This window comes from Mchenga conophoros, linkage group LG19 (genome assembly GCF_057382185.1).
Source record: "Mchenga conophoros isolate Kocher_MC1m ecotype Shallow Benthic linkage group LG19, M_conophoros_male_GT1.1, whole genome shotgun sequence".
In the NCBI taxonomy this organism is placed as follows: Eukaryota; Metazoa; Chordata; class Actinopteri; order Cichliformes; family Cichlidae; genus Mchenga; species Mchenga conophoros.
The window spans coordinates 28,486,021-28,507,495 of NC_140544.1; the positions used below are offsets into that span (position 1 = coordinate 28,486,021).

At 41.2% G+C, this 21,475-nt stretch overlaps 1 protein-coding gene across 5 annotated transcripts in view; it reads left to right on the top strand.

The window, feature by feature from the left end:
• Positions 1-21,475, top strand: part of evla (Enah/Vasp-like a) — a 41,114-nt gene that overhangs the window by 13,410 nt on the left and 6,229 nt on the right. For 4 of the 5 annotated variants that reach the window (XM_085257246.1, XM_085257245.1, XM_085257244.1 and 1 more), the window contains exons 2-5: positions 10,658-10,826; positions 13,535-13,715; positions 19,229-19,286; positions 20,562-20,617. In XM_085257246.1, the coding sequence (XP_085113372.1) occupies positions 10,658-10,826; positions 13,535-13,715; positions 19,229-19,286; positions 20,562-20,617 (464 nt within the window). Of the gene's footprint in view, positions 1-10,657; positions 10,827-13,534; positions 13,716-14,788; positions 15,268-19,228; positions 19,287-20,561; positions 20,618-21,475 lie in introns of those variants that run through there. The other variant, XM_085257247.1, reaches the window with a different exon arrangement.

Sequence of the window (21,475 nt, forward strand, 5' to 3'; positions counted from 1 at the left end):
GATAAGCTGCATGTTATTCTTGGATGCGGTTGTAGGACCGGCTTTAAAATCGCATGACAAAAATATCATACACATTTAAAAAAACTGTATCACCAACGTAGCCTGGACAACATTTGCTAGTTAGATGAAGTCAGCTATCTCATCTTAGCATATTTATATGCATATTTATAATCATACGGTTCTTGGAGTGAGCGCATACGATCATGAAGTTTAGTAACTTCAGGTCACTGCAACAAGCCCAGGTACAGTTTACCGACGGATGGGTAGTAGTGGGATGGGTAGTAGTGGAAATAATTTCTGGTACGCGTTACAGAAATGTAGCAGTGACAATAATACTGTATGCTGTAATCGTACTGGGCAATTAGTGATACAAAAAACCTGTGTTATCCTGTGAATAAAAGTATATGTTTTTGTCAATGTACCATAATAACAGAAGCGAAACGCAATATTGTGTCAGGACAATTCACTATTTATGCACAATAAACAAAGGAGCATAGCGCGACAATTTCTGTTCAGCGCCAGACTTGCTTGTAACCTATATCACTAATTATGTTAAGAAAAATGACGCATTAACTACTACAGCAGACTGACCTTTGTGTAAATGCTTGGAGCAGACTAACCTGTGAGCTGGAGTGTTCTGGGACGTTATATTTGGTCTTTGAATGGCTGCAATCCAGGCCATCCGTCGCCTCTTTGTTACTTCGGAAACACGGCTCGAACAATTTCTCTTCAACGACGTAATCCGATAACAACCGATCTCTTTACCCGTCGGCTTCCCGTGGCTGTCATGCGACCGGCTATTGCAGTTAATAATACAACAGCTTCTTGACATTTTTGTGTTTCTTTTTATCGCTGTATAACTGATTTTAATTGAAAGCCTGCGTGCGTTAGTACCGCTTGCCACGAGTTCCCAGAATCCTTTGCGGTTCTACCCGTGAATGACGTCACATTTTCAATCTCTATATAATATGCATGTTAAATTTTATATTTGGGGTAAAATATCAAGTCTTTTCAAGTAAACCGGTTCAAGTCCAATTCAAGTCCCAAGTCATTGGTGTAAAAGTCCAAGTCAAGTCACAAGTCTTAGAACATTTTTTCAAGTCAAGTCTAAAGTCATAAAATTAATGACTCGAGTCTGACTCGAGTCCAAGTCATGTGACTCGAGTCCACACCTCTGGTTGTTACTATGAGCAGTACAAGGGAGTAGGAGAAGAAATTGTTGTAATTTAACATGCAAATTTCTTGCAGTGCAGTGTTATTCCAGGAAAATTTAAAGGGAAAACTAACCTTCACTAACCTCTTTTTCTGTCATAGATTTGTCATGCATTTGTATCAACAGATCTCTGCTGACGGTGTATTTCTGTGACGCTTTAGTGTCCTTTAATAGTGTTTTTGACATCTAGTTTTCACAGAAACAAAGGCCTAACAATCCGATCCACGGTCATGAGCCGGCCACGCAGGGTCGTGCTTAATGACTCATCAGTTGTTCAGATCTGTTCGGGTGCCTTCCACTGTGAACCAGCAGGATGAAACAATTACCCCAGATACAAAAGCTAATTGCCATGATAACAGAAGCCCTGCCCCCCGGGTGCTACCCAAAGAAGACGCCTCGTGCAACCCACCACGACCCACTCGCATCCCTGCCAAGGTAGCACTAAATACAGCCAGTGATCTAATCTTTGATTTGCCAGACCTCACAGAAATATGAAACTTCTGTTTCTAATATGTCTCGACCCCTAACGTATGCTCTTAGTATTTTCTGGTCGTGATCAGTTTGAGGAGTCATTTCTGAAAATAACTGATCTCTGAGGGGAAACACTCAAATTGTATAATATAGGATTTGTGTGGAGGAGGGTAGGGTGAGGCAGGCACATATGTCTAACCATGTGTGCAGGGAAGTGCTTTGCTTAATTCAGAAGCCTGGGAATGTGGCCTCATTTTTACCGCTCGCCTATGAGGCTTTATTTGACATGAGGAAGGCTTCAGTGCACCAGAAGCCTTCATAGCTTTCTCTGTTCTTCTTTTATTTCTTTTCAATCACTGCCACTGTTCTCTTCTGCTACTTTTTCTTCTCACCGCACTCGGGCTGCCTTTGGGGTGGATTTATTATTCAGCTTTAGCCTACTTATTCCAGAAAAAACAAGGTGCAACGCTCAGATGGGATCTATTGGGGAAATCGCATCCACTTTTTCCAGGAAAGAACTTGAATATTCAGAGTACTTGTTTCCTCTGCACCAATACAAATACACCAGCCACTTTATTAGTTACAACTAGGAAGTCCTGGATTGGACTGCCGCTCGCCTTCAGAACTGCTTCAGTTCTTTATGGTATAGATTCAACAGTTGCTGGAAACATTTCTCAGAGATGCTGGTCCATATTTTGCACACAGTTGCTGCAGATTTGTTGGCTGCACATTCATGATCCAATCTCCTGTTCGACCACATCCCAAAGATGGTCTGTTGGATTGAGATCTGGTGGCTACGGAGGCCTTAAAGTGTCATCATCATTTGTGACTTCCAATTGTAAGCAGCCATTGATACAAAGAAGGATGAATGCATGCTTTCATGTTATTTACACCAAATTCTGACATTGCTATCTGATTGCTCAAGCAGAAATCGAGACTCATCAGTTCAGGCAATATTTTCCAGTATTGTGCTGTCCAGTCAAAACAGCATACAAATTGTAGCCTCCCTTTTGCTGTTCTTTCTGACAGGAGTAGCACCTGGTGTGGTCGTCTGCTGCCATAGTGCTTCTATGTGCATTGAGAGATGCTCTTCTGCATACCTACTACTTACTATTGCCTTCCTATCAGACCAAAGTAATCTGGCCACTCTCTTTTGATTTTTGCCCAGAGAACTGTGGATATTTTGTCTTTTTTTTTAGACGATTCGTTAAAAGGTTGTGCAAACATATCAGCAGTTTTTGAAATACTCACCAGCACGTCTGACCCCAACACTTACCTAAATCACCTTTTTTCCACATTCTGATGTTAAGTTTGAACTTTAGCAGTGGGTCATTTTCACATGTCTACATGCCTAAATGCTTTGAGTTCCTGCCATGTGATTGGCTGATTAGATATTTGTGTTAACAAGCAGTTCAACAGGTGGAGCCAGTTTAGAGGCTATTGATTAGGGCTGGGCCATATTATACCGTTCACGGTAATACCGGTATAATGTTAGGCAACGATAGGAAAATGAAATATCGCGATAGAATGGGAGTAAAACGCGCATGCGCAGTGCCTTTGTTTTCATACGCACATGGCCGATTGTTGAGTGAAACAGATGAACCAGAATTGGTTTGTAAAAATGGTGCAACTTCCTGATGTGGAACTGGTTTGGTGTTTGTCCATCAGATACACAACAAAGCACATTTTTTTGCAGAACATGCAAGCGGCCGTTGTTATTGTCATATTTGTCGGACTAAGATGCTCTTAAATCTGGGAGTAATCTGGGTCCTAAACTCCGTATCTTCAGGTCAAACAACACTGCAGCATCACTTAGAGTTAAAAACTGTCTAAATTCTTTCATCTTTAACGGTCAGCATTGCTGCTTTACCAGGTGTAACTATAAAGTTTAACTTCCAGGCATCCATGAAAACAAAAGTTATTACATTTAACGGAGTTAGAAGTTAGCAGGAAGCTAGCGGAAGTTAGCTCGCTAGTTTCGCTAGTTACCTAAACATGATATTGCATGTTCTGACTGAGAGATTTCTGAAAAAAATCAAACGTACAGCTCTGCTATCACTTCCAACATAAATGAAGACAGGAAACTAAACAGCAGCGACGTTTGTAGGGTTACTGAAGTTGGGCTAGCTGGTATATAATGATGTGCTACGTGATCGCTAGCGACACAGCTATGTTAGCATAACATAAACAGTGAAGCTGGAGGACGAACACTAACACTTTTCCACTTATAAAAGTTAACGTGAAGGTTCTTCATGGTTAGAGACAAATGCAATCGCATGGCAGGATGCTGTAAACGGACCAAACTTCAGTCAGGAGAACAACTGAGATAATCCATCCACAATACGAGGTTAGTCATTAATATACTGCAGCAACATGGGAATAGAGCAGCTGCCAGAGAATTCAACATTAATGAATCAATGGTACAGAAGTGGAGGAAGCAAGAAGAATGAGTTTAATAAAGTTTGATTTATCTGACTGCTTTGTTTCGCTTAATGTGCCTTATAATCCCGTGCACCTTATGGTCCGAAAAATGCGTACTGCACACTGCAGTTTAATGTTGCAAAGCACCTATTTTTAACTTCAGTGGATATTATACATGGTTATGCTCAGGATATGTCAGCCCATTTCTACTGGAAATGCCTTTTGGTTAAACTTTCAGCAAGGAATTTGCATTTGCACTGTTACATTTTTATAAAGCTTTAATGTACATAAAAACCAGCTTCTTGTTTAAGTGAAAATAAATGGAAGGTTGTCTTTTTGCGCTAGTAATGTTGTGGAGTTGTATTTTGTCTCGCATCAATTATATCGTCGGTTATATCGTTATCGCAAATTTTCAAATATATATCGTGATAAATATTTTTGGCCATATCGCCCTGCTCTACTATTGATTGTATATTAAATAAAACATGAATGTACAGGCTTATAGAACTGCTTTCTGCTGAATGCAGGTCTCATTAGCCTGTCAATATAATGTAAAAAACACATGTATTTCTTTTTCTATTCATGAGATGAATTATGCACTTTAAAGATATAAGATGTAGTCAATAAAGAACATAAGAGTGGCCTGGAGTCTGAAACTGCCCAAATGATCAATGCACTATAGTTCATGCAAGCTTTCTGCACTTTGATGAAATCGCTTTCATTAGCCATAATCAATACTTTTAATTTAGCATGCATGTAAAAGGTCACTTGTAATGATGAGGCCATAGTGAAATATTACCTTACTCTGCATGTCCTCTGAGCTCTACACAGCTCAACGATTTCTGTCTTTTACATTTTAACATGGCACATAAATAAAGTGCAGATGTGACATTTTAAAAGCAGACTGCTATATAAACAAAAAAGCCTGCTGCAGCCGTAATGTATGTCACAGAAATGTGCCAAAAAAATCAGTCTTTCACAGAAGAACTTTCTGGTCTATGTTGGCTGTCTCAGTTACATAAAATGAGCCTGGCTCCTGCGTTATAACATGCTACTGCCAGCCCAATTGCAATTATTCATGCAGTTTTTTAAGCTACTCTTCGTATTGTTTAGTCTTAGCCTAGCTTTATTATCACACCTGCAAAGTGTCTACCTATTTTCAGCTACTTATATCTGCAGTCTTATTCATTTGGTCACTACCCACAGCTTGGGACCATAAATGGGGGTGGTAGGCCTGTTCAAAAATAGTGTTAAGAATTGATTAAGTATAAACCTCAATATTCCGCTGTCCTCTGTACAACCTTGAACATCAGTTTGATTCAACATGTTAATTTTAATGTCACTGATTTTGATATTTAGCCACAGCTGACCTTTTTCAGATTATGCCATATCGCCTTTCGTCACAAACACATAGTCACAGCCTCTCCTGTGTGTCATCTCTTACTCAGTCATCTTTGCTTTCTGCCTGAAAATCAACCAGTTCACTTTCTTTTTTAAGGTGAGCTATCATTCTAATTTACAGATTTGTATTCTTATTCTTAGACTACCTATTTTTATTACACTGGGCCTTAATTCTGCACCTCAGTTCATCTGCTGTCCTCTCCTCCTCCCACTTCAAGCTCGCTTTCTTCTGACTTGATGCCTCTGGATTTCAGAAGGCTTAAACAACAGATTGCTGGGTTCATAGCCAGAGTTTTATGCCTAAGATGATCATATTAAAGATATCTCCTCGCTTTCACATCATGCGGATTCTTAACTGGAAATACAAACTGCCTGAAAGCAAGCGCATAGAGAGGTTTGAAGCCTCTGCTTTCAGTTCACCGGCATCATTTGCACAGTTTGTATTGTTGCGTTCTTTGAAACTGAGCATTTTTAATATGAGCATCTACTATCCTCATGCTCTACCTATTTTCTTTTCTCTCTTGTTCCTTGCCATATGATCTATACTCCAGCACCCCCAAATAGTAGATCACACACAGAAGCATTTGGCACACTATCGAAATTGGTGAGAGCTCCTGTGTTATGGTCCTAATTCACACTTTTATACTCCTACAGTCCTCCTGTTTTTCCCTTTTTTTGCTTTATATCACATGATGTGTTGATTGAGTAACATGCAATGTCTAAGGATCAACTAGACAAGACGGACATATTTTTTTTTAACTTGTTGAGGAGAACTGAAACCATCCAACCTCTGGCACAAACTGCTCCAGAAATAGGGTCTGTTTTTGTAAGAAGATCCATCGCAGAGATGCAGCCGCCTCCCTTTTCCCCGCCCTGATCTGCCCCACTGGGACTGCGGTGGTCTGTCAGATCTCTGAAGTGGAGAGAAGTGTCTGTTATGTGATTAGAGGGTCCGTTAAACGTATTTAGAGGCCGTTTGTACTTGTCCCGCATCGTTTTGCATTGCTAGATTATAAGTTGATTTTAACTCTAAGCTTGGCTAAGCAGAAGCAATGTGTTTGTATCTATTTTAGATGCCAAGAAATGTGGAGGTTAAGGATGAATCATACCTATCAAATACACAGATCAACCTGCCCAATACTGTACGGCCCTCATCGTGCCACCAAAACAGCTCTGACCCATCAGGTCATAAACATGGGAGCCTTTTGGTCCACTTGGTTGTGGGTTAAGTCTTCAGTATTTTCAACACATGCTTGATCAGATTTGGATCGTGGGAGTTTGTGTGTTTTCATTCCTAAATAACATTCACTCAGTTGCCAGGACTCCTGATTTTTCCAGCATATCATTGCAGTGCAATGGCATGATCGGTGTTATTCAGGGGTTTTAATTTTGTCTGATAAAACTTGCAATTCTTTCCTGCAGCGGATTGCTTTGTGTTTCAGATTTGTGCTATTTTCAGGGGACTTCATATTTCCGTCTGCCCGCCTGAATTTCCTGTTTCATTTTGAAGTTCCTGTTTGTCCCCAGACAGAGATTTTTTTTTATTGTGTAACCATTTTCCAGGCATCAGCGCTCACTTTTGTCTTGCTTTTTACTCTCACATGGTGATATTGCTGCCGGTTAGCTCAACAGCAGTTGTGCAGTGGGGAGAGATGGATACTTGACAGAGAGAGGGAGGTTGTAACCGTGGGAGTCCGTCTGTCAAGCGAGTTTTAAAGTCTCCTCCCTTAGGAGCGCTGCGATGTGCTGCTCACTTTGTTCAGACATTTTTACCCAAAAATGATGCACTCGACACAGCTGTCATGTGTCAGAGCGGTGCTTTTATTTTGACATTCCCAGATAAGTGGTTTCGAAGGGATCGGAAAACATTTTGACAGCAGGTTATTTTATACCACTAATAACATTTCTTATTTTACAACGTCTTTATCAGAAAACATCACTTCCTTGTCTGACTTACATTTTCTGAATAATATAGGAATTTACTGCATGGGTGAATCCAATAGAAAATGCTGCTATCTCATCATCGCTGACTTTTTTGTGAGGCTGTTAAAACAACCACAAGGGAACCAGAGAGCAGCTGATTGCAGGAAAGTAAGAGGAAGCCGGCTGAGACCGAACATGTTAGTGCTGCACCGGGGGGTCTCTCAGGTGTCATGCTGTCTTCCTCCTGCAGAGCGGCACGTTGAAGGAAAGGATGTCAGAGAAGGGTCTCATACGGTGGCATTTCAGCGCTGATGTCCTCAGAGCCTTTGCAGCAAATCGTGGCTCCTAATAAATTCTGTGCAAACCAACCTTCTTTTCACATCTCCTGTATTCTAATTTTTGCCTCATAACTTTTGCACTGTCCACTTCCTGCTGTGACAAAACAAATTTCCCACGTGTGGGACTAATAAAGGTTATCTTATCTTATCTTAACTTATCTTAGCCGTCTGTTATTTTTATTGATCATTTAATTTTAGTAAATTGTTCTGTCTGTAACAAGGTGGCATATAATAAGTTCAGTGGCACTTTTAAATATTCTCTCTGCAATTTTGCATGCATTTTTTTGTCTTTTCAGTCATTTGAAAGTCTCAGTTGACTATATTCATATTGAATTATATATTCTATATTAAAACCATATCCAAACTGTAAACCTAAAGGCAGCTACAGTTTGTTCATTTATCCATTTTTGAAAGGACAAATGGGACCGGCACGCCCTGAATAATTCACAGCCTTTAATTGTGCAAGCATAAGAGAGCAGCTGTGTCAGCTGCTGAGAACCTTGACATTATTGCCAATTGATCCACTTGCCAACCAAAGGACGAGAGGACATAGACTGTATATAAAAGATGGACACAACAGACTTACACACTAAATATCTAATCTAACAGAGAAAAAGGTCATGCAATAGGAACCGCTCCTTAAAGCGTACCATGCCCTTTTTGTTGTATGTGTTCTTCTGACTGAGGCCATATTTTAGTATTTAGTATTTATTTATTTATTGTCATTGTCAAGAACAATGAAATTGCGTTTGGGGCTTCCATACAACCCAAAAAAAAAGAAGAAAATAATAAATACCCCTTAAAACCCAAGTGTACATATTTAACCCAGTGTGACTCCAATGCAATAAGACAATCCTTAGCAATAATGTTCGTAGAAATTCAGACAAAGACCTGAGAAACATGACAAAATACAATGCAACCCATTCAATATTATTGTACTGTGAGATATGATATCAGATATGATAGTTATCTATTTAAGAAAGAGGGGGGGGGGGGGCAGGAGGGGGAAGAGAATAAAGATATGATGCACCAATGCAGACCAGTTCATTGCTATTAAGAAGTTGGATATGGTTATTGTCCGTGAGAGGGGGGCAGAGAGTTCAGGAGCCTCACAGCCTGTGGATACAGGCTGTTGGCCAGTCTGGATGTTCTGGCCTGTATAGACCTGTACCTTCTCCCTGAGGGCAGCAGATGGAAAAGGTGGCGCGCAGGGTGATGTTGGTCCCGCAGGATACTGTGCACCCTCCTCAGACAGCGAGTGGGGAAGATATTACTGATCTCTGGCAGACTTGTTCCAATAATTCTGCCAGCTTCTTTCACCACCCGCTGGAGTGCTTGCTGATCGGCCTTGGTGCAGCTGGGGAACCACACTAGAAATCCATACGTCAGAACGCTGCTGATGGCACAGTTGTAGAAGTTCAACATCAGAGATCTGGGAATGTGTGCGCTCCGCAGTCTCCTCAGGTAGTAGAGGCGCTGTTGGGCCTTCCGTACAACTGAGGTGATATGGTTGCCCATATGGTTTACCAAATGAACTTTATATTTCATTTAGTTGAAATGAACAATTGAGATGGTAAACTGATTTTTGCTCAGGTCATAAATCAAATAAGAAATAGGGTCATTTTCCCATAGACTTCTGTACAGTCTTGATTTCTTTTATAGCTATAGCCGCCCCTTGTACCGGATGAAGGCGTCACTTTTCAGTCCCAGGTGCAATGAGAGGCCTCTTATAAATATAGTCTATGGTACCTCCCTGTGAAATGTGAGGAGTTTGCTGATTTCCTATATTGTTAAAGCTGGAATGAATTCTGTGATTTGTAATCTGTTTCTGAATATTTTTGCCAGCTAATCCACTCCTTCAGTGTGGGAAGTTTTGTTATGCTCTATGTTATTTTTCACAAACTGTTGCAGAGTTTAAGGCAATGTGCACACAACCAGCGCTTTGTTCGTTTTCTTTCTCCGGCCCTCACACCTTCAGGCTGCTAATGTGTCTAACGTCCAGAGAGTGTCAATCTCTGAGGTGCTGAAAGTGGAAATTTCAGGAACTTGAAGTTGTCACCTGTTCTTTTCCTCGCCACCTTCTCACATGTGCTTCCACGCTGTGGCTTCAGCAGCATGAGTTCACTTTTAGGAGCGCGTGCTGCTAAAGTCAAGGCGGTCGCCACACGCAAAAAAACGAGTTAAACTTTTACAAAGCTGCGTCCGCTGTAACTGATAATTTTGTGATGTGACTTGTGTAAGCCACATCAGTCAGTGGCCAAATGCATCTCTACACTGAAGTAATTTCTTTGCAGTTCTGTGGTTGTGAACACGGTTATTTAATGCTCACTGGTAGCCGTGTGTCCTCTGACTTTTCATTAGCTTCTTACCAAGGGTGCCTGTAGCTGGCAACATGTGTGCTGATCAAACACATGTTTTTAACACAGTGTGTCATTAGCCAGCACGCCACACACACTCACACACACCCTTCTGCATCGATGCCTGTTTTGTTTTTTTATGAAACTGCACCACAGTAAAGGCCACAAGGAAAAGGGGAATTTTCCAGAGTTTAGTTTTAGTTTGAGGTCTTGTTTATAGATTTTAAAAACAGCAACCCGTCCTTTACTCAGCACATGCACGGCACATATATAAGCTGTCAGATTCCTACAGTGGCAAAATGTTCCTCCTTAAGTGGTGACTGAAAAAAGGTGTGGCTCGCCAGTCCCAGTGGCCCTCGGCTCACCAGAAAATTACACACTAAATCTGTTTCACTGGTTTTATTTTATTGACTGCCGTTATATTTGCTTTTAAGGTCAACGCTGACAGTATAAAGAGTGAAACGAAGCACTTTTTCTAGGATGTTTACCAGACCTTCTGATCTTGTGTTCCCTCTCCCCTTCTTCTATACCAGTGAACAGAGTATCTGCCAGGCGCGGGCCTCTGTGATGGTCTACGATGATGCCAGTAAGAAATGGGTGCCCATCAAGCCTGGGCAACAGGGCTTCAGCCGAATCAACATCTACCACAATACTGCCAACAACACCTTCAGAGTGGTGGGCGTTAAACTGCAGGACCAGCAGGTGAGAGTCACAAGCAACCAGCAGCGCACGTCGCATGACGAGTGGATGTTTCGCTGGATAGTGTTAGTGACAATTCAGTATAAATACAAATCTATTGATTTTTCTATTTCCATATAAGGTTGTAGATTACTATTATTTTTATAATTTACTGTATCACTAAAACAGAGAGGATTTCCAATTATACACTCACCAGCTACTTTATTAGGTACGCTTTGCTAGTCCTGAGTTGGACTTCCTCTAACCTTAAGAACTGGCTTAATTCTTAATTTTTTATTCAGCAACTCTCACATCTGGAGACACAGATGTTGCTTGACAAAGACATGATAGCATCACACAGTCCTGGAGACTTGTCTGGTGCATGTTGATTATGTCCAGCACATCCCAGAAGCACTCTGTTGGATGTAGATCTGGTGACTGTGGAAGTAGAGAGAACTCAAACGGCATCTCAAGATGTAGCCTCAGTTTCCTTTTGTTAGCTGGCATTAGTGGCACCTGGTGTGGATGCTGTAGAACATCTGCTTCAAGCATCAAAATGCTGGACATTCAGAGATGGTCTTCTGCACTGATACTTACTGATTGTAACAAGTAGTTATTTGAGTTTCTGTTGCCAACCATCAACTCAAAGCCGCCTGGTCATTATCCTCTGACGTCTGGCATCAATAACTAAACTGCTGCTCACTGGATGTTTTTGTCTTTTTGGACCAATCTGAAATTCCAGCAGATGAACAGTTTCTGAGATACTCAGACTATCTGACACCAGACCACATTGAAAATCACTTAAGCCAACTTTTTCCTTCATTCTGATGCTCGATTTTAACTTCATCAGGTCGTCTCGACCATGTTTACATGCGTAAATCCATTCAGTTGCTGCAAAGAAACACTGCTGATATTCATGACTGGATTTGTGTTTTCACTCCTGTTTTAATGGTTCTTTAGTTTTATATGGTTCAGACTGCTGATTTCGTTTATCTTCATGCAGTTGTTATTGTGTCATACGCATGCAAGATAATAGCTCATGGTTTATAGATTGCATTTCAGAAAATGTAATCCCTCTTTTGCTCTGCACGTGGACTAGTTTAATGGCCGGCTGAGGCATACCTGCTCAGACGTGACTACAAATAAACTATAAACCAGGAAGCTTCAGCTACAAAAAAATCTTCCCTGCTCACGGGTCTGCATATTCATATTCATCATAAAGATGCAGTTAAATAGTTTTTATAAGGTTCTTAATAAGAGCAATCAATAAATCATTGCTACAGTCTACATACTAAATACTATGCTAAACCCTGTCCCTTATAAACACATGTTTATTCCCCTTTTTTTTAGAATAGTTAAGCCTGCAAGAATATTTATTAAGTAGGGGTGTTTTTTTAACACATTTCACCGTGTATCTTCAATATCATATGTATTTTCAGCTGTATCTTAATTTAATCGTTATAAGCTTTGATCTTCAAGTCCCTGTAAGCTTGTTTTTCTGTAGTTTGACCACAAGTGTGCAGTATAGAGTGAAATACAACATGATCTGAACAGAGACAGTTTGTTCATCATCTATCATTTGATCTGGAATAAAATGTACAAGATACATGATCTTGTTAAAGGCACTCAGATTATTATCAGACCGTTTAAAAGCAGGAATTCTTCAGTTCTTTAGATAGATGATATTTCGGAGATTGTGCTGCACACTTTACACAGAATATGCAGTACGGAGCTGCTGCTGCTGGGTGCGTTCAGCATTACAAGTCTAGAAGGACTTTGTTTAATGCTTTCAGTTTACTCAGACAGATCATCACTAAAATGATTTAAAAGAAGAAAATGTGGACAAAATAAAGATCATTAATCCCCCAAATGAGACAAAAACAACCTGAAATCTTTAACAAACAAGTTTTTACCTCTGTATTTGTTTATAGTTTCATTAGAGAGACAAGTCGGAGCCCAACATAGGTTTGAAACAAAAACTGTGACATTAATAAAATCATTTAATCTACGCAGCTGAATTCCTGCTAAACATTTCAGAATAGGCCTCATCCTCTGATGAACTGCTAACATTGAGTCTGATGGCTGTCGATCATGTTACAGACAGAAGCCGTCGTCGTAATAGCATATTTAGGATGTTCATCATAAGAGGTTTTATTGCTGTTGCTATAACTACAGTTATAAATTTTTTCCAAGTACTTATATCTTGTATGAATAAGGTTCATTGCCTGGGTCTACCTGCTATGACCTTTAGCATAATAATCAAAAATCTAGCTATTCCAGTTAGGATGAACTTCTTTATAATGTTAGCAGAGCTTACTGCCTTCATAAAAAGCAGGTAGACATGTATTTATTTAAGGATTTTTCTGGACAGCTCATATATATGTTCAGCATGTCACTGATTAATATTATGCTCATCAGGTATGCAAGTAATTCCTGTGAGCACAGCAGCCTCATCCACTGTCTGCTGAAAGGAGGGTTCCCCTAAATGGATATAGCTTTTTCAGCCAGGATGAACTGAAAGCTCAGTATAAGATAAATAAATTGAACTCTGAGTCTTGTAAAAGTATGTCAGGAGAGTCATTAATAAAACATATGGATGTGAAAATTAGAATAATACATCTACTTTAACAATAATAAATTCTAACCTTGGCAGAACTAATTGGCAAATATTGAGTTCCTGTCTTAGATGATCACATTCACGTACACCGATTCTTTTCTTTCTTCCAACAAAGGTGGTGATCAACTATTCCATAGTGAAGGGCCTGAAGTACAATCAGGCCACCCCGACCTTCCATCAGTGGCGTGATGCCCGGCAGGTCTACGGGCTGAACTTTGCCAGTAAGGAGGAGGCCACCACCTTCTCCAACGCCATGTTGTTCGCCCTCAACGTCCTCAGCTCACCTGACAGCGGAGGTGAGCATTTGTCAGTAATGGAATAAGCACATGTTCTTGATCACTGTTGCTCCTTTTTCTAGCTATTTAAGCATTCACTCAGTTACCTTTTTATCATTCAGATTTCTCATTAGAAACAGGCATTCTGCTTTTGCGTTTCACTTCCTGGCAGGCTAAGGACATTTTCCGAATGCTTGATTCAAATTAAATCGTTCCTCTCTCCGCAGTGAAACGGGAGATGAAAGCTTCTGAGCTGTTAGCTGTTGGTGTTGGAGAACTTTAATGTTTTAAGTGGAACTTCAGGAGGATTTTGGGTCGTACTTCAGGCAGCTGTCTTCAGTTGTTCATCTGTGATCAATTTACATCTATTTTTATCTGAAAAGAATGTCAGGTTACTGCAATGAAATGATCCAGGTTGTTTTCAGCTTGTTTTCATTACCTGGGTGTTCTTCAGTATGGGTACTTGCTCATTCGGGGAAAGATTTGCACAGACAGCATGAGCTGGTTTAAGACACAATACATGAATATAGCAAGAAAGTATGTATGGCTGATAATAAAGCCGTTACACCCTCAGAGGTCTAACTGCTATGCTAAGCTCTACTACACCCTGCTGGTTAAATGTATGTACTGCAGGTACAGGCTCAACGGTAAGCCAAACAGCAGGCATGAATTGAGTCCCTGGATTAATATTTTTTATTATATGTATTTGTGCACAGAACCATTCTAGAGATTTAAGGATTCAGATCCCGTTTCTGTTCTGACTCCAAAAAAATGTATTGCTTTGAGTGGTGCCAACCGTAACTTCAGGTTTCATGCAGATCCACCCTTGACCTTTCAAGAGACAAACGAAAATGCATAGAAAAGAAAACAAAAAAAATTGATCGCATGATCTCCTCAGCAGAGGTAAAAATAACAACATGAAAGGGCTGTTGGTGGCTGCCTGAAATTTGAGATTTTTCAATGTTTTTTTTTAGAAAATGACAAAAAAGAGATCAGGATATTTTAGTTCTTTGTACAGCTAACTGAATAAATTCAGTTCAGGCCTAAATTCAGTTTAGGCCTGAACTGAATTTGACACTAACCTCACACTTATCTCTGGTTTACTAAATAGCTCCTGAGTATCTCTGGTTACAAGCTACTTATAAGCTCTGTGTGTGTGTATGTGTGTGTGAGTGTCTGTGCAGAGATACTGTGGAGATACTGAGAGAGAATATCTGTGAGTGTTTAACTGCGGTGTCATCCCATCCCACCCTTGTGACCCACCCCCCATTGGTGGCTAAAATATCTCATAGGGAGCCTGAATGTCGTACCCCGTCATGCTCATGTGGCAGCTCTCCTTTTTTTGGGTGCATTTCGATGTGGGATCATGGGCCTCAACATGCAAGGCATTTCTGCTCCTGGGACACATATCTGTTCCTACTCGACAACGCTGTTTGTGCTAAGCTTCCACACTGACACTCTAGTGTCACGCAGTACTGATCGCTGGTAGGCTGTGGAAAGTTTCCCACCATGATCACTCCAGAGGTTTCACCTGGAGTCCTCAGGCAGGTTTCTTCAGCCATCATCATCCTCAGTAAGTGCCATACATGCATGACTGATTAAATCATCCAGCAGTTATGGATATCTTTGATCGTCTGAGACTGTTGGAAACATGGAGGGAAGTTAAATATTCACCATTTCTTTTGATAGGAATCGTTTGGTTATGAAGGTAATTGTGCATTGTGTTCCCTTCAGTGGTGAAATGTGTGCACTTTGGTCTAATATTGAGCAACTTCAGCTTTGTTTCAGTGTTTTTACATCCTTGTACTTCCTCTACATTACATTCCATGTTAAACATCCAACACATTCAGTTCAGTTCATTTTCAGATCTTTCTTTGTCTGCCATTTGTTAGATTCTCCACTCTGCTCTTCTCTAAATACCTCCTGAGACTCACAGGTGTGTCCAGTATTTTACATGAAAGGAAATTTCAAGATACAGATTTCCAGCTAATCATTGTCAGAACCCTAGATTTGTCTTTCTTTCCCTTTGAAGGTCTGCTGTGAACCTGCGCTAAGTTACCACACTCAAGAAAAAGTTGTTACACATTGACCAGGTACACCAATAAAATGCTACATTTACTTGAGTAGTGTTTTTATTGCAGGGCTTTTAGTTGATCTATCAGCACTTTGTCTTTTAAGCAAACAAAAAGAATTATGGGTACACTCAGTTAAACTGCAGGGATTTCAATCTGCTCAGTTAGGAAGGAAAAAAAACATTGTGAATCCTTTTGGCCTGCTCTGGTGCAAATGAAAGGAACAACGAAATAGAGTGGTTTAGCCACAGACCAATGCTCTCTCTTTATCCTGCCTCACTGATTTTTCTCTAGTCTTGCTTTTTGTTTGTGACCTTGTCACTGCTGGTAGCATCAGACCTGCAACCCATTTAGGTGGCAGGGGCTTCCTACCAGCCCTCTGCCCCCAGGATGGCTGCTAGGAAGGCTTGCTGTGTCTTCCAGCACAGTCTCGAGATTGTGAAGTAGATCCCATTATATGAGGAGAGCTGGGCAGGGCTGTAGAGTGGACAGCACCGGGTTATGAGCACATTTCCCACTAAAGATGTGGGGGCCTTGTGTCACCCTCATGGAGTCCGATTAGAGCAGTTTGGTGAGAAATCTGCACATAGCCCGATGGAGGTCATTTATTAGGGTTCTGGCAGTGATCCTTCTCTCACAAAGAAGCAGATACAGGTCCTGCTGCTGCGTTGATACCCTTCTCTGGCCTTGTCCAGCTCGCCTTGTGTAACAGACACACTTGAGACTAACCTAGGAGACACAGCAGACCTTCCTGTGACAGCATCCTGAAGCAGGTGGATTATCGGTGCCACATGAATGGGCTGCAGGTACTGTCACGAGGAGTAAAGAGAGAGCAATGGTCTGTGGCTACCACCTGTAAAACATTTCCCTTTTTCGGGGTCTTCTTGTTGCTTTCTCTTCAGTGCACCTGCTGTCAATTTCATTTGCACCAAAAGCAGGTGAATGAATTCACAATGGTTAGTGTTTGCTAACCAAGCATACTGCTTTGACTGACCTTCTGTCATATTGTGATAATCAAGTGTTCTCTTTTTTACTGAGCAATGCATTTAAGGAGCTATTTTACATCACTGGTTGTAGTGATGGTTGTAGCTTACCGGCCAGACGGCTGACGATCTGTCCAGACACTCACAGTCTGTGATTACAAGCAGTAAAAGTATCATACATTTGCACTGTCAGCCATAATGAGGCTATGAAGTCTACCTGAGTTGTTGCACACATCGGGAAAGGAGAAGCAGAATCTCATTACACTCTGTGATGAATTCATGGTAGTTTCTACTTGAGTAAATGAGGCAGGTTATCTAAACTGACAGCTTAGTGGAAAGTACAAATCAGAGTCATATTTACATAATACTTAAAGTAATTTATTTGTGGTGATAGAAAGCATTGTGTATCCATTTGTCTGTTTTTGTCACCTCGTGCCTACGTCTATGGTAGCTGTTGTTTGTAATGTGTTATCTGTGTGTGTGTGTGTGTGTGTGTGTGTTAATGGAAGGGAGGGGGAGGAAGAGCTGCTTCTTTGTTTTTATCATCACATCTAATGTACACACAGTCAGTGGGCTCCTTAGCTCCAGTAAAATGTCTACAAGCATGATCAGGTCCCATCCTCCCCCGGGGCTCCATGTTCTTCCCTTGCCCTCACCATGACAACAGGAAGAAGCATATACGATGCTTCGTGTCAACAGCAGAAATACAAACAAACCCACATTTATACATATTCATGGACACACAAACAGCACAGCGCAGGCTGACGAGTGTCTCGTTAACATCTGCGACGTTACTATTTGTTGAAGGGTTGTGAAGTCTTGATATTGTGTTAACTGGCTCGTGTTTCACGATTGAGTCCCTGAAGTATCACTTTAAAAGTAATACATGCTGTAGATGTTAGCATGTGCATGAAGGAAAGTTAATAATTACCACGAGATAACGAGCTGAATTTATGGGAGCGTCAAAGACACGTTCAAGTCTTCTGTCGCTTCTGTCTTCTGTGCGTATGGTTAAAGCTAAAGAGCCATTAAAAGAATCGAAAACCAAACCGTTTTCAATTTGTCAGCATGAATTGTAGCTTGTGGTAACTGACAAGTGAGCCCTGGATTTAAATTTCTTTCTCGGCATTGCGCCCGAGTATTCTCACTGTACCAGTTCGACAGGTACACCTGTTCAGCTGCTCGTTAAAGCAGAAATTTAGTCAGCATTATGTCATGCAGGTGAAGGATGTTGAAAAGAGAAACTATTGAGCAGTGTTGTTGCCAGAGGTCAGAGGAAAATGGTTAGACTGCTTTGACCTATTAAGAAGGTGACAGTAACTCAAATAACCATTTGTTACAACCAAAGTATGCAGAAGATTCTGAAAGCACAACACCTTGAAGCAGACAGGCTACAGCAGCCCACTCCCATCAGCTAAGAGCAGAAAAGTGAGGCTACAATTTGTACGTGTTTTCCACTGCACAACAGAAGGAAAACTGTTGTCTGGTCTGATGAGTCTTGATATCTGTTGGAGGATTCGGATGGTGTGGTCAGAATTTGAGTAAACAACATGAAAACGTGGCTTCATCCTGCCTCGTAATAATGGTTCAGGCTGCTGCTGCTGATGTAACGGCGTGGGGGAAATGATCCAGACTGAGCGTCTCAAGCTGCGACTGTGCCCAGTGTTGACCGCCCCCATCACCCCGCCTGCTGCCCCACATCCTCCAGACGCAGCGAACGGAAATATCACCCGTCGGTGATCTTGATGTCACGGTGGGCGTTGAAGTTTAATGACTGGTATTCTGGTGATATGTGATAAGCGCTCCCCCCGTTAATAGCTGCTCCAGAATGAGGTGCTGACTCCTTCGGTCTGTCTGTAGTTGGTCAACAAGCAAAAGTGCTAAACTGAGATGATCATGTGGCTGATGTTGATTATCCAAAACCAGCTACTAACAAGAGAGATTAGATGTATTTTACTAAATGAATTTTGCTGTTTTGCACTATATGCAGTATTTTTTAGATTTTTCTGTCGGGTTTCTGTTTGTTCCACTTGTTTCAGTTCTTTTCTCTCGTGTTTCACAGTTGAAATTTCTGTGGCTGGCAACTTGTTCAGCAATTATAAACAGCTTGCAGGCCTCCAGGGCAGTGCCTCACATGATGCTGTTGCTATCTGTTTATTCAGCTTCTCTCCCTGAGCACACTACTTAACTGTTTTCTGTCATTTGAGTCCTTTTTTATGTGGTTTGTCTCAATATGAAAAAAACTCCCTGTTGAACTGAGAAATGTTGAACATTTTTGAAGCTGTCTTTGCTTTTTTTTCTGTCGGTGCGGTCACAAACGAGTGTTTGGTATGTGGTGCTATAAGGGGTGATATTCAGCACAAAGGGGAAAGTGTTGGAGATGAATAAAACAGTAATAAGGGCTTACGTGTACACGCATAGAAGCTGATTATTTCTGTGGTTTAATTGCTTTTTTTTCCTCTTATTTTGTGTCTTTCAGGCCCAGTCGTGCAGCGCCAAAATGGGCCCTCCTCGGACGAAAACGAAGCACAGAGGAGGTAAACTTTTACAATGAGAGCACGAGCAGAAATAGTGTAAAACATGTAAAGCTAGTGGAAGACTTTACAAAACAGTAAGCTAGTCTGTAGATCCAAACTCGCTAGTTAATGTTAAATGTGTAAGTATTAAATGGGATCTATTATGCTTTTTCTTATTTTCTGTCATATTTTTATACCGTTACAGTGGTGCATGCTCATTTTTGAGCCAATGATTCAAATAGTCCAGTCAGCATGCACAGGTGATCCCTTTGGGCCTGCGAGGCTTTAGAGCCCTGTAGACACTCTTTGATCTGAATGATGTCACTAACAGCAAACATGTCAGGCATTGGCTGTAAATACAGAAGCGATCCATCGTATTTTACAATCTCCTGTTTGCGAGGGTTAACCAATCAGGAGAAAGTTGGTTTCAAGGATGAGGGATGGGAGCTAAAGCAAGGTTAGGGTGCCTTCTGGGCACCTGCTGGGCGAGGTGTTCTGGCCATGTCCTAACAAGAAGAAGGACCCGGGGTAGACTCAGGACTCAGGTGATTATGTTTCTTGGCTGGCCTGGGAACTTGCCACGGATACGCTGGTAGCACTGGCTGGGCTAGACGGAGGTCTGGGCTCTTCTGGGCTCTTCTATTTAGGCTGCTGCCCCGCATCCTGGCCACAGATAAGATGTAGAAAATGGATAGGGGTTGACAAACGCCTAGTCTAGGACGAACAATGGAACATTTTGAATCATGACGAGTTTCTATAGCAGAGTGTAAGGATATAAATGGAGGTAGCTTCCAGTTCAAGAAAATAAAATCAATGTGGAAGTGTCTTAAACCTGCATTCTAACTGAAGGCCACCAGATGGCGATAGCTGTGGTTGCAAGAAGATTTGCGCTCCACTATAAGTCTATGGGAGAATAGTTTTCTGACTTGACCTCAGTAAACACTTTCCTGTTGAGTTTATGGGCTTAGTCAGTCATTGTGGGTCATATTGAATAAAAACTGAAATTTGTTTTCTAAATCTTTGTCATGATAGGTTTCAAAACGGAGGATTATCTTATTAACAACTGGTTAGCTAATGAGCCAACTGTTTACAATGAGACCTTTAGAAATGATTGGATGATGTCACGGTAGATGCGTCTGCTTGTTATACCATCTGTGATTTTAAATTAGCATAACAGGTCCCCTTTAAAACGATTAGTAGTGTTTTTAACAGAGACACAGTCAAAGCTACACATTAGGCTGATTTATCGCCACAAACTGCAGCTTTAAAGAGTCGTGAAAACCTTGCACTTGATAGGATGATGGAGCAACATCAGATGCACAAGGAGAGGGAGCGACGGACGTCAGGATCAGGTGAGGTTTAGACAAACACACCCACACCCTCATATATAAACATGCACTCTTTTTGACACTCGCGCTCACACTCACACACTAACAGGAAGCTCTAGAGACCAAAATGAATGGAAGGGTTTGTATTCACCTAGCTACACAAACATTTTACTGACTCTGGCTGTCAGTAAACAAACTGTTTGCCCCGCTTTTTGCGTTTTTGTTTTTTTGTTTTTTTCCATTACATGATGGACGTTATCGCCATTTAGTCAGGCAAAGCACACTTTACTTTCCCAGAGCAAACAAGTGATTTCATCATTAATACATAGCAGAGATTCCATGCTAGCAGGTCCTAGAGGTAAATAGGCTTCCCCAGTGTGGTTTGTGTTAGTGTTTCCCCCCTTAGTTTCAACCACGACTCCCCAGTCTGTATGCCCTTATGCTTTTTTGAACCCATGCACACATATAAATGTTCAAGTCTGCCTGTTAAATATCCATACAGACTTAAACATCCTCCTTTTGTCCCTGCCGCCACCGGCAATATCAGTGCTCCCCTGCCCCTGCAACATGCTCTACTGCCATCTCTTTCTTCCAGCTACTGTTGGGGAGGGGAAATGCCATATGCTTTCCGATCATGGCTCAGTCATGTTGCATTCTGCTGCTTGTTCTTTTTACAATATTTTGATTCTTTCTTATTTGCTATTGGCTTCTGTTTTTTGGACTGCTCCTGATTTTCTCATCATTACTTGCTTGGTTGCTCAGTTGGTTGCTTTTCATTCTTCTCACGTTTATCTCTTTTCTGTTTTCCTTTGTTTGTTGCCCTCCTTCGTCTGCATCTCCTCCTCTTCCTCCTCCTCTCTCTCTCTCCTCTCTCTGTCTTTC